The 12888-nt window shown below is 48.9% G+C and overlaps 6 protein-coding genes across 6 annotated transcripts; 3 read left to right on the forward strand and 3 right to left on the reverse strand.

Annotated features, from left to right (window-relative positions):
• Positions 1 to 84: 84 nt before the first annotated feature.
• Positions 85 to 1984, reverse strand: LTR64_007002 (uncharacterized protein; the record flags this gene model as incomplete). Its single annotated transcript, XM_064901327.1, has 2 exons — positions 85 to 1793; positions 1846 to 1984. 2 exons carry the CDS (start codon positions 1982 to 1984, stop codon positions 85 to 87), a joined length of 1848 nt encoding a protein of 615 aa, XP_064752403.1.
• A 299-nt stretch (positions 1985 to 2283) lies between these two features.
• PRP40 (U1 snRNP protein) lies at positions 2284 to 4591 on the forward strand (the record flags this gene model as incomplete). Its single annotated transcript, XM_064901328.1, has 2 exons — positions 2284 to 3600; positions 3650 to 4591. 2 exons carry the CDS (start codon positions 2284 to 2286, stop codon positions 4589 to 4591), a joined length of 2259 nt encoding a protein of 752 aa, XP_064752404.1.
• Positions 4592 to 5618: 1027 nt separating this feature from the next.
• GLE2 (RNA export factor gle2) lies at positions 5619 to 6701 on the forward strand (the record flags this gene model as incomplete). The annotated part of the gene is made up of 2 exons (XM_064901329.1): positions 5619 to 6143; positions 6186 to 6701. 2 exons carry the CDS (start codon positions 5619 to 5621, stop codon positions 6699 to 6701), a joined length of 1041 nt encoding a protein of 346 aa, XP_064752405.1.
• Positions 6702 to 8491: 1790 nt separating this feature from the next.
• LTR64_007005 (uncharacterized protein) lies at positions 8492 to 10328 on the forward strand (the record flags this gene model as incomplete). Its single annotated transcript, XM_064901330.1, has 2 exons — positions 8492 to 8498; positions 8563 to 10328. The coding sequence occupies 2 exons, from the start codon at positions 8492 to 8494 to the stop codon at positions 10326 to 10328; spliced, it is 1773 nt and encodes a 590-aa protein (XP_064752406.1).
• A 431-nt stretch (positions 10329 to 10759) lies between these two features.
• LTR64_007006 (uncharacterized protein) lies at positions 10760 to 11364 on the reverse strand (the record flags this gene model as incomplete). The annotated part of the gene is made up of 2 exons (XM_064901331.1): positions 10760 to 11078; positions 11252 to 11364. 2 exons carry the CDS (start codon positions 11362 to 11364, stop codon positions 10760 to 10762), a joined length of 432 nt encoding a protein of 143 aa, XP_064752407.1.
• Positions 11365 to 12058: 694 nt separating this feature from the next.
• On the reverse strand, positions 12059 to 12562 carry LTR64_007007 (uncharacterized protein; the record flags this gene model as incomplete). The annotated part of the gene is made up of 2 exons (XM_064901332.1): positions 12059 to 12274; positions 12332 to 12562. The coding sequence occupies 2 exons, from the start codon at positions 12560 to 12562 to the stop codon at positions 12059 to 12061; spliced, it is 447 nt and encodes a 148-aa protein (XP_064752408.1).
• Between the last annotated feature and the right edge of the window lie 326 nt (positions 12563 to 12888).

Raw genomic sequence — 12888 nt, forward strand, 5'->3', positions numbered from 1 at the left:
ATACTAGCTACTCAATGCAACCCGTTATTGTTCATGTAGTACGTTTCAAATCTATCTAGCCCTAATCTACTCATTCTCAACCGTCTACCCCTCCACCACCACAATCTCCGGCAATTCCCTAATATCACTAATCACACCAACTCCACCTTCACCCTCCCTCGTCAAGTCCACTACCCTCATAGCCTCAATCGTCAGAGTCCCGGTCTTACACGCAATAAACTTGATCTCAGCCTCATGACACGCCCTCTGGCTCAAGGGGCCGATTCTGAGTTCTGCCGTCAGACTCATCAGGTCTGTCTCTGGTGGGACAGCTGTAGCGCCCGCCATAGGTGACTGGTGGTGGAGAGCGTACAGGACGTGCTCGTCGACGACGGCTTTTGCAGTGTTGTGTGGGTTTGTTGTGCTGCGGGAGTGTTGCTTGGTGGTGCTGATAGCGGTTAGTGGTATGATGGATGTGCTGCTTGCTTTTGGGGCGTATCTTTTTGCAAAGTGTTGATTGGGGTTTGTGGGACGTTGTATACGAGGTAGTGGGACGATGGCTAGTTTCGCGGAAGTACGGGTATTATTGACGATCAGCACACGCCATGTAAATGGGACGCCGACGTGGACTGGCTCGTCGGGCGCTTCGAAGGAGATTGATAAGCCTGCTGATGGAGATTGTCTCGGAATCGAGGTCGGTATTACTTGATGCTGTAGAGATGTTGAAGCGGTTCGTACGCCTCCAACACTCGACCGATCGCGAGCTTGAGACTTGCCCGGATCAGGGTAGGGAGCGAAGTTAAGTGAGGTCGGACGGTTTGTGCGTTGCAAAGTTTGAGATGGTGTGCCAAATGCAGGGTTAAGCGCTAGGGAGACGTCAATGTTGGAGGTCCACGACGTAGTAATGATGGCCGTGGTAGTGGAGTCGATAAACAAGCTGACCACGATGCGCACACTAAGCACATCGACGCTTTGATTTGAGGATGAACTGGTGTGGATATTTGTCTGCTCAAGGGGAATGTTTGTTCCAGACTTGCGAGTGGACTGTAAATCATACAAGAACGTGACACAGTCTTTTGACTGGCAAGGTATAGGCAGTGGGTCCGGCATGAGTGATGCAACTGTCCCATTAGTCATCGAGACTTCAATCTCCTCAATTCTGCCTCTGAGATCTTCGAATGGATTCATCTCAATATCCAAGGATGCGATGGTTTTAGGCACTGCAGGTAGTGTATGGATTTTGTTGTACTTCAATCGAGGCATAATGGCTGCAAATGCACGTATTGGCTCCGTTGACTGATGCTTGAGTCGTATGCGGTTGTCTTTCTGTGGTGGTGGAGCAACCCTTTCTGATCGAGATAGAGGCAGGTATGGGTTTGCCGCACCGGGAAGTGCTCCAAGAGGTTGAAACAGATTTGGTTCCAGCAAGGTGAATGGTTCTAGGAACTCTTCCTGATCATCGTCTAGATCTTTGTCGATGACAGTGGCTACTGGAACGAATACAACCTTCTGGTCGGGCGAGCGCACGCGTGGTCTTCCCAAAGTCAAATGCAATTCCCATACTAACTGAAGTCGAATTCCGTCAGTCTGATCGTCTTGCTTGACAAGAGTGACTGGATCATCGGCTTTGATTACTGATTCAGACGCAATCAGATCGCGGGTTGTGCCCCCCTCAGATGGTGATTTCTCGTCGCCATCTCTAGATGTCAAAGCCCAAGCATCGACTCTGATTTCGAGCCTCTGTAGGATTTTCTCAAGCCTCTGTTCTGGACAGGCTGGACAGTCCAGCAAAACCAGAATCTTCAGCGATTCATCTAGTCTAGTAATGAGTAAGAATAGGCTCGAAAGCTAAGATAGGAATCTTACCATAGAAAAATGTAGTCCTTTCCTTAACGCCTGAGTGTCTCGAGAGTATTTCAGCAGGGGGTGCAATGGGATGTGCTGGGACAACGATACTAGCTGTCACATCGTGTAGTAGCTTTGTGTCGTTTTGATCAAGAGGCATTCTCTGCAACGCATAAGTGGGCTATATGGATCACAGTAACTGTCTCAGTGCAGGGGTCTTTGCTAGTTAATAGTGGTCGATAAGTTCTATTCGCCTCAGAGAGCAAGTAAGCCGAGACTAGCCTTGCGACGGGCTGAGTTGACCAAATTTGTTGTTTGTAATTTGAAAACACCATAGTCACGATTACCAGCACCTGTTTCCTTTTGCTCTTACTGCCTTCTTTCGGGTCGCGATAGTATCTGCAGGAACAGTACTTGTTCTGATATCTTTCACACTGCTAGGTTGCGCGACATTCAAAGATGAACGGTGTTCCCCCAATAGCAGGCCTCTGGCAAGAGGCACGAGCACCTGATGGCCGTTTATATTACTACAATACACAAACTAAGGAGACCTCATGGCAGAAACCACAGGACCTTATGACGCCTGTCGAGCGTGCCTTAGCTGCGCAGCCATGGAAAGAATATACTGCGCCAGATGGTCGCAAGTACTATGCACATGCCCTGACGAAGCAAACCGTTTGGGAGATGCCAGCCGAATACAAGGATGCTCTAGATGCCCTACCTGCACCTCAGCAACCACCTGCGACTCCAACAGCGCCTAGTACGCCAGGTTTTGGTGCAGGCACCTCGACGGCCCTCTCTGCATATCAGCCACGCGACTTCTCCAGCACCTTCGACTCACGCAGAGAAACCATAACGTTGCCTGCCGTAGCTAAAGAAGTCGTGCCAGACTACTCTAGTTTTGAAGAAGCCGAAGCTGCATTTATGAAGTTACTGAAGCGCTCGAATGTTCAGCCCGACTGGTCCTGGGAACAGGCTATGCGCTCAACAATTAGGGATCCACAATATCGTGCTCTAAAAGACCCGAAGGACAGAAAAGCTGCGTTCGAGAAATACGCTGTCGAGGTTCGCGAACAAGAAAAAGAAAAGGCCAAAGAACGTCTGGCTAAATTACGAACAGATTTCGCCGTTATGTTGAGAACACATCCTGAAATCAAGCACTACAGTCGTTGGAAGACGATCCGGCCCATCATCGAAGGCGAGACTGTTTTCAGATCGACGGACAATGAAGAAGAGCGTAAGCAGTTCTTTGCTGAGTACATTGTCGAACTAAAAAAGCAGCATCTGGAAGAGGAGGTCATGGCTCGGAAGTCAGCCAATACCGAACTTGCTGACATTTTGAAAGCCCTGGATCTCGAACCATATACTCGATGGTCTCAAGCTCAAGAAGTGATTCAGTCAAATGAGAGAGTGCAGAATGATGCCAAATTCAAGCTTCTCAGTAAGTCAGATGTCTTGAATGCCTTTGAAAATCATATCAAATCACTAGAGAGATCTTTCAACGATGCTCGTCAGCAGCAAAAAGCACAAAAAAATCGACGAGAACGCCAGGCTCGTGATGCATTTATTGAATTGCTCAAGGAAAAGCGAGCACAGGGTCTAATCACAGCTTCAACGAAGTGGAGTAACTTACTCCCACACATTGAAGAGGACCCGAGGTATGTCAATATTCTGGGCCAGGGTGGCTCATCTCCACTTGACTTGTTTTGGGATATGCTAGAGGAGGAAGAAAGGGCTTTACGAGGTCGGAAAAATGCCGCATATGATGTGCTGGAGGTTAGTCGCTGTCCCAATTATACTATGGAACCCACTAACAGTGATACAGGACAAACAATATGAAGTTACAAGCAAGACCACATTCGATGAGTTTCTCAAAATCATGCTCACTGATCGCCGAACAGCAAATATCGATAATGACACGTTGCAGCTCATCTTCGAGCGATTACAGGACAAAATTCAAAAACGAAACGAAGAAGAAAAGTATGCCGCTGACAAAAACCGTCGCCGCGCTATCGATGCTCTTCGCTCGCGGATCAAACACCTAGAACCTCCCGTCAAGATTACCGAATCGTACGAAGAGATTGAGCCACGCATCGAAAAGTCCGAAGAGTATCGATCCCTTGACGAAGAAGGTCGCCAGGCTGCTTTCGAGAAGTACATCAAGCGTCTGAAAGAAAAGGACGAGGATGCCGAAAAAGAAAAAGAGAGGCGAAGAGCTAGACGCAGTGACGAGCGTGACTATCGCAATGGCCATCGTGAAAGTCGACGGTCACGGCTGTCAAAGTCTCCTGAAGCAGACCCCTATGAAGAGGAACGCAGACGAGCTATGGCAGCACGCGAAAACAAATACAGAAAGCCATCCTTCGGTTTGAGCCCGCCTCGAACTGCTTACCGAGATGGAAGAGACCGTGACGAACGACACGGACGACTAGAGCGTAGTCCACCACCAAGACCTGCACCATATGATCGAGATCGAAGAGATCGTGACGATGAGCGAGAACGCCTGTACAGAACGCGAGCCGATCCTCGTGGTAGTCGTGACGAGTTGAATTACGGGGAGGAATCACGTAGTGTTACCAGTGAGAGGAGGCGTCGTCGCGACAGTCCTGGAGAGAGTGTTGACAGCAGTCGACAGAAGAGACGTAGACGCGACAGTCGAGGTTCACGAGAACGTCGAAGAACGAAGACGCCTGAGATCAAGAAGGAGGAGCCTGAGGCAGCTGGTGTCCACAGTGGCTCAGAAGAAGGAGAGATTGAGGAGGACTAAAATTGAGATGAGGACACGATGGAGAGGCCAAGGTCAGTACTACGATCATTCGAGAGCTTGTGCTGCACTTCCTCTAGGGCACATCGGCCGTACGTTTCAGGCGCGACTTTTGGTTTATCCACTTTCCATGGAGCGAAGATTGCGAGGGTCAAAGTCTTGATGGTACGTAGCACATGTGGCTTCTACTCACGACTTGCAGCAGCACCAACCGGCCACTGGCTCAAAAGCGAATTCGTTCTATGTTGTTTTCTCCTCAGGTGCGTAATAGCTATTGTTGTATAGTGTTTCTCAGTCTTCTAGCATGTTGACTGCTCTCTTCGATCTTACCATTCTGAATTGAATTCTTAACACAACCCTACTCTTTCCAGGATGACTTTTTTGCAGTGGGAATTGATCGAACTATTAAAAGCAGAAAACCCGTTATCTGTCCCTTCTGCGTTGGCGAGAATGTTCTAGGACCAGAAGGGCGAAAGTTTTGCAACCCGACCTCTACAGTGACGGTCTTCAAAATATGCTGACTTGCTGTGATATCACAACTCACTCCGGGGCGGATGTGTCAACCTCTGGTAAATTGTAGTGGAAGGTCACTTTCATTCACCACCACTACCTTTACCAGGCCATTATCACTGCTGGATTATGGACGCTGCAGACCAATATCACCCATAATTTTAGCAGCAAGTAAAAGACTCTTCTTCTCGCGTTAACAACCCAGTCAACAGCGAACTTTTCCTGCCTGTTCTGCTCAGCTTATGAATTCGTGTGCATGTTTATTGAAGTGACACCCGACTGCGTTTAGAGGTGAAACTTGAATGCAGATAGTGAACTAGTGCGTTTCTGCCTGGCATCACCAAGCTAGGCAGCAACCGCGTCAAAGCGCGTTACGATTGAAAAGTGTCGAATGCAAGTGACTACAGCTCACTGCGCTGGAAGGTAGCCTGCTGCCGAGCCGCATACACAACCTGACGAGGAGTATCCTTTAATAACTCGACTGTCTCGACACGCAAATTCTTTACACCTCAAGTCCAAAATGTCTAGTCTTTTTGGAGGTGCGTCTTCTTCTAGCTCAAGCACGACCGCTGGAGATCTCAAGAACGATGTTCCTCTACAGCCACCCGTCGATGATAGCGTGTCAGACCTACAATTCTCTCCCACCGCGGACTTTCTTGCAGTGGCATCATGGGACAAGAAGGTCAGGATATATGCGGTCAGTGAGCAGAGACAGTGTGAAGGGAAAGCGATCATCGACTTCGAGGCACCTGCTCTAGGCTGCGCATGGTCACCGGATGGCACCAAGATCGCGGGCGTAGGCGCAGACCAACACATCCGACTTCTCGATCTCAACAATGCAGGTAACCCACCACAGTCTCTCAAAGCGCACGATGCACCGATTCGAGCCTGCAAGTTTGCGACAATCAACCAGCAGCCATTCTTGATTACCGGGTCATGGGACAAGAAAGTCAAGTACTGGGATCTACGATCTGACAAGCCGATCGCGGAGCTCGAGCAACAAGAGCGAGTATATGCTATGGACGCTAAGGACAACCTACTTGTGGTAGGGACAGCAGACCGCTACATAAACATTATCAACCTACAGAATCCACAGACTATTTACAAGACGATCCAGTCTCCTCTCAAATTTCAGACACGAGTCGTTGCCTGCTTCAAGGAAGCTAACGGGTTCGCTGTTGGTAGTATTGAGGGCCGATGTGCAATCCAATATGTTGAAGAGAAGGATGCTAGCAGCAATTTCAGTTTCAAATGCCACCGAGAACCCATACCAAATATGAAAGACGGTAGCAATGTCTACAGTGTCAATGCTATCTCTTTCCATCCAGTGCATGGCACATTCTCTACATCAGGCGCTGACGGTACTTTCCACTTCTGGGACGGCAACGCCAAGCACAGACTGAAGGGATATCCCACCACCGGTCAACCCATTACCGCAACTGCTTTCAACTACCAAGGTACCGTCTTTGCCTATGCAAGCTGCTACGACTGGAGCAAGGGATTCCAGCACAACCTTCAGACAAATAAACCACAGATCATGCTTCATCAAGTCAATCAAGAGGAAGTCAAACCACGACCAAAGACCACAGGTGCTAGAAGATAGTTGAAAGTCTCAACCAGTCCGTTACACAACCGCCAATACGGAAATACGATCAAAGACGGAAGCACTAAACCACTGCATTGCCAAAGATCTCCCGGCATTCTCAGTGTGCTTAGCTTCTCACGCAGGTAACACTGCACGTTGCTAAGGAACCAGCAAGGGACGCTCTTCTTGTGACTGTTGTGCAGTAGTTTTTCTACGTACACAGAGTGCAAGCACGACCCATGAGGCCACTGTGCTGGGTAACCTCTGCTCTCAAAGGCTGAACTCACAACATACGAGCTAAGAACCAGTGAGATCGGTGGATAGCGCATCTCAAGGCTTTCAGGGTTATCAGGAACCTCAAGCTCAACACACCTGATCGACCAGATTGTAGCATTCGATGAAGTTGACTCGCTGGTTTTGATAACAGAGAGCTCAGTCAAAGAATACTTGCTGAAGCACTACGATTGATGTCTAGATAGCTGGGACAAGGGAACAGGGTTGCCAGGTGTGTGACGACGCTGACAGACGGTCCATGGGACGGGGATGCTGCGGTCATGCTCATAAACAGATTGTTTGGCGTACTGCCAGCGGAAGGCGTGAGCAGGGCGATGCTTTGAAGGTAGACGTCAACCCAGCAGCGTGCATACGTGAAGAAGCGAGACTTCCCACTCTGCGCGTTTAATTAGAGTACACTGCTGTCTTTTTTACTCTTAATAACATACTTTTTCGCACTTCTTGGTGTCGAGAATATCGGAACGATTCTATTGGCTCTAAAGTTCTTTGTCGCAGTTGACGCGTGCCGTCATTTGGATCCACACGCGTGACTCCCGCGTTTCAGAATTCCAATAATTTCGCTTCTTATTGGTAGAGCTGTTTACTCTTCAGATCTACTCGAGTGCAGTAGATCATCATCCAATATCAATTTTCCGTACACGTTTTTGACCACGCATGTACGTGGCAGAAAACTCCAGAGCCATAATCACGCTACACAGATCCCGGGAGTAGTCTCATTCTTCAAGCTTAGGCCAAGTTTCACATTCCTTGACAAAGGCAAGCTTTCTGGGATCTCGGATGGCAGGCTAGGTGTAGCGCAAGCACAGTCATGTCTATCGTGACAGACGGCAGCTGTTTAGCCTCATATCGATGAGTCCGACACGGGCAAGTTCATTGAGGTTGGTGACAAGAACCTCAATAGCATTCATGTAGGTCGTCCACGTGTTGCTAACCTTCAAGCCTGCCTTATGATCGTGACTTCCCTCTTGACTTGAGATACTTCTTCCTTTTGCGTACACCCGCAGCAAGCCTGACATTTCCCATCTTCCTCACATTCACTGACGTAGATTTGTTCAATCGATCACACTCTTTGACTGATCGTCCTTCATTGATTCGGCTGACAAAGCCACGACTTACCTTGATCGTGGCTATACCACACTTGTTAGGTACAAAGACCGACCAGCCTATTTCCGCAACCAAAACCCACCTCGATTGTTTCTATTATCGTTGATCAACAAAGGCACCCTCGAATGAACTCTGTCTCAACAAAGCCGACTCCTGCTCGTGATCGACTGAAAACAGCAAGACATTCCCACAGCCTTTCTTGTGTTGCCTCTTCACATACCAATTCAACTTCTCACGACAAACATGCCTATCATTCAGGGCTTTTCTCGGCTGGCTCGAGAAATTACAGGAAACAAAAGAGATACATCAAATTCCCATTCAGATACGACTACATACAACAGTTCTATAAGGCCAGACTATTCTAGTGGTCTAGCTGGAGTGAACCTAGAACTCGACCTTAAACTCTCAACATGGTTGGTATCCTCAATATGTGCTGTGCTCTTCGTGGTCTTGGCCATGAGGGCATTCCACTTGTTTACAGCTTATACACGGCAGATACATTCGATGCAATCGAGCTCCCTTGAGCAGAACTACTGGACTTACGATCGTACGTGGTGGCTACCGTGGCTGAAGCGAGAGTTTATATATGCCCCGTTAGGCAATAAGAGGCACAATCGGGAATGGCAGCTTAGTCAGGCAGTCAATTATGGCACTCTGCCGGGAAGAGCCCATACTATACTTTTGACACTTTATGTGCTCAGTAACATTGTCTACTGTACCCTCCTACCCTATGGAAAGCAAGAGGCTGCGAAGACCATCGCCGAACTGCGAGGTCGTGCAGGAGTCTTAGCGGTTGTCAACATGATTCCACTCGTCCTGCTTGCCGGACGCAACAATCCACTCATCAAGCTGCTGAGGATCAGCTTCGACAACTTCAACCTCTTTCACCGCTGGATCGGACGCATCGTCATACTTGAAAGTATCGTGCACGTTTGTGCTTGGTACGCAAATTACAGTGCCAGACATGGTGTCGATAAGTCCCTGAACTCGTTCAGTGGCAACATCTTCCTGACATCTGGCCTGGTCGCGGTCCTTGGGATGATATTCCTCTTGTTTCAATCACTGTCTGCTCTTCGGCACGCATTCTATGAGACTTTCCTGCATGGACATCAGATCATGGCATTTGTTGTCCTTGGTGGAGTCTACATCCATCTGGATGTTGAGAAACTTCCTGCGCTTCCATACATGAATATGGTGGTGGGTGGCTGGATCGTCGAACGAATTCTTCGTCTCGTATGGATCCTTTGGCTCAACATTGGCTACAAACGCCGAGAGACAACAAAGGTCATCATCGAGGCACTACCTGGTGAGGCTTGTCGAGTTACTTTCCAACTACCACGTCACACAATTATTCGTCCTGGTTCGCATGTCTATGCTTACCTGCCCAAGTTCAGTTGGTGGATGTCGCACCCGTTCAGTGTTGCGTGGACAAACCCAGAATCCGAACCTCCGACAGGACCTCTTGTGGCAGATCGCGATGAAAATTCCGAAGGTTCGTCGCTCCTCAACAAGGAAACCCTCGACCACGCGATAGTAGAAGAGGGTCTCGTACCTGCTGCTCTCAAGTCACCGAATTACCTGGAACGCGAAGCCGATTACTCCTCGCTTATCACCAAGCGCAAGATCCCGCCCACCAGCCTCTCTCTAATCTGCGCTGCTCGGACAGGCATGACTCGCAAGATATACGAGGCGGCTATGCAGGCTCCTGCTCGTACTATTTTCACTTCCGGTTTTATCGAGGGTGCATATGCTGGACACGATAATCTTGCGAGCTACGGCACAGTAGTCATGTTTGCAGGTGGTGCAGGCATAACACATCATCTTGTACAGATCCGACACTTGCTTGCATGCGCACATGCACGAACAGTCGCAACACGAAAGATCGTGCTTGTCTGGTCGGTACGTGATTTAGAGGCATTGTCTTGGGTCGCGCCCTGGATGGACGAGATTCTCAAAATGCCGGGCCGGCGAGAGATGCTGACCATGCATCTCTTTGTGACTAAAGCTAGAGGGCCAGCAGATTATGTCAGTCCAAGTCGAAGTATCGAGTTGAAAGGAGCCCGATGCCAACCTGGTGTGATCCTCGACAAGGTCTTACGCAGAGCACCCAGCGAAGGTGGTAGGGTTGGAGCTTGCTTCGTCAGTGTCTGTGGGCCAGGTGCCCTTGCAGACGAGGTGAGGAAGGCAGTTCGTGAACGCATTTGGGTGGGAGCATTGGAGATGAACGAAGAAAGCTTTACGTGGTAAGCGAACGAATTGCAATTTATGCTCGGTGAGATAGATTCATGCTCAAAGCAAGCAAGGCGTTGGTGGTCAGAATATTGCTCTAGTTATGTTGTAAATAAGCAAGATGGTTTCATAGTACATATCGGAATGACTTCATCTTTTCTCGTGTTTAGATGTTTAGACCTGCGTCAACTGTATCTTGTCGTAGCGATGTGCTTGTTAACTACAAGCCAAATTGCGCGTAGTACACAATATCTGTATCACGCCTCATTTCCTCATCTACCATCCTTTGCTGTCTCATCGTCTCAATCGCATCCGGACTGGCACTTCCAGCACTAAGCCATTCCCACAATCTACTCGACCTCCTCCTAGTCCCACTATCAACCGGCGCCTCTCTATCAGGTGTAGACCCAGTGCTCGCCCCAGACGCTCTATGAGACGCATTGACATATTCACCGGTAGCAGACCCCGATGACGGCATATGACTGCTCGACACTGTCCTCGAATTTCCGCCGGGTGATGAGTTCTGTGTACTCTGAGATGCTCTTCGCCATCGGCGCCGGACCCGTGCACTTAGACGTCTTGGGAATGAGCTGAATGAGGAGATGAATGTGGAATCGGAGGAGAATGTTGATGCTGTTTCGGTGGAGTTTCGATGTTTTTGCTGGGATTTCTGTTTTTTGTTCTTGGAAGGCTTGAATTTGTGTTTGGCTGAGGAGATGTTTGAGGTGATTCTGGACATTGGCGGTGCTTGGGTTGATGTTGTAGGGACTGGATGGAGGCCGAGAGTGAAGAGGCTGGACATTGTAGAGATGCTGTGGGCTTGTTTGTGTTGCGAAGGTGAGATAGGAGGGGGGTAGGAGTTGGACCTGGTGAATGGCAGAGAGGCTTAGAAAGAATTCACCTGTTGACTTACCCATGCTGCTTGCTTGTGTTATCCATACTTTTGACGTGTGGAGGTGGCAGGTGAGTATGTTATTGACTTCGGCTGTGTTTGGTACACTTCGGCAACCACCGTGTCGCAGTATCGCATCGGACCAGTCTTCATGTAGAACATGGTGTCGTGAAGCATTTTCAGTGTCTTGTGCCCAATTTATTTGTGCGTCTTCTGTGCTTCACGTGGCCAATGATGGTCCGATACCATTCATGCTTCTGGCCCAGGAATAGAAGGAGTTCAGCTGATCGCCATTGCATGTGCATGAATTCAGAAGGTCACGTATATTCAAGTGGGAGGCATCGTCTGCTGTCATCCCCAATCATTTGCTTGACGAGTATCATCGATGAATCTGACCATGATCTATGATACATGTGATTGTACTCTACTCACATTGCGTTCGAGGAGGAACATTCCTTCTGTGGATTTCTACCGGTCTGTCAGCTTCATCGGACATAGACGTTTGGATATAGAAGAGACGTGGCTGGGCAACCTCCAAGATTGATATATGCTCATTGATCAATGTGGTGCTCAAGAAAGAAGGTGAAGGCTTGGACAAATTACTCGCCAACCCACAGTAGTAGCAGGAACCACCCACGTGAGAATTTCCGAGAGTAGCATCTTCGATACCCATTATCCATGCTCCCGAGCTCCTCCTTTCTTGCCAAAATAAATATACCGTTGAAATTTGAACTTAAAGTGATCGAACCCAACTCTCTTTCAATTCATCCATCGACAATCCCTTCCTTTCTTCCCTTCCAACTGCCTTCGGTCGTGTACTTGGCAGCTGTTTAGGCTCTTCCTTGGATTCCTCTAGTCATTCCATCACCCCTCGCTTCTCTGGTGCATCACTCGTGGACGCTGACTGCGGTTGCTGGACACCTCTGAATGTCTTGTTGTACCAGCCGCTGAAAGCACCACCAGCTTGGCTGTCACCATGGCTCTCCCTACGCTCGTGATAGTCTTCTCCTCGATTGTCAGCTCCCCTTTTCATATTTGTGAGGTTACCGAAGAGGCCGCCAGAGGTCGAGGACTAAACCGGCATGAGTCAGTATCTGTGCAACGTGATTGCAACGAGGTTGTGACGTACCTTCCTGCGTTGGCCTTGAGTCGTTGGTGGTGGAGACGATGCACTGTTCGTGCTGGTATTGCTGGTAGTCTTATCAAGGCCGCTGTTGCTGCTCGTTGAGCCTCTTCTTATGGCTTCGGTGACGCCTCCACTGCCTGAAGAACGACGTGCTGGTGGACTGCTAGGTTCGTGCACCATCTTGCCCGCTTGGAACATACCACGACGATCTTGAAACGGCCATGGATTCGACATCTTGAAACGGTATTGCTCACGTATAGAGTTCACGATATGAGATATCTGGTTAGCAGAACGAAGGTTTTGAAATAGACTGCTCGAGGTTTGGATCACAATCTAGCTACGAAGCTACAATGCTCAGTTCACACGAAGCTGACGAAAGAGCAACAACACCTTCATGATGACGATCGAACGACCCCTCCCTATCCCACATGCTGAGTAAAGGTATGCAGCAGCTTTTCTGCTACACCTCCAGCCTATGGCAGAATAGCTCATGAAATGCTTCACGTTTTGTGAGTTCGGGACTTGAGCTCCAGTGTGGAGCAATATCGTGATAGAGTTTG

Source organism: Lithohypha guttulata (genome assembly GCF_036872675.1).
Source record: "Lithohypha guttulata strain CCFEE 5908 chromosome Unknown scaffold_5, whole genome shotgun sequence".
Taxonomy (NCBI): domain Eukaryota; kingdom Fungi; phylum Ascomycota; class Eurotiomycetes; order Chaetothyriales; family Trichomeriaceae; genus Lithohypha; species Lithohypha guttulata.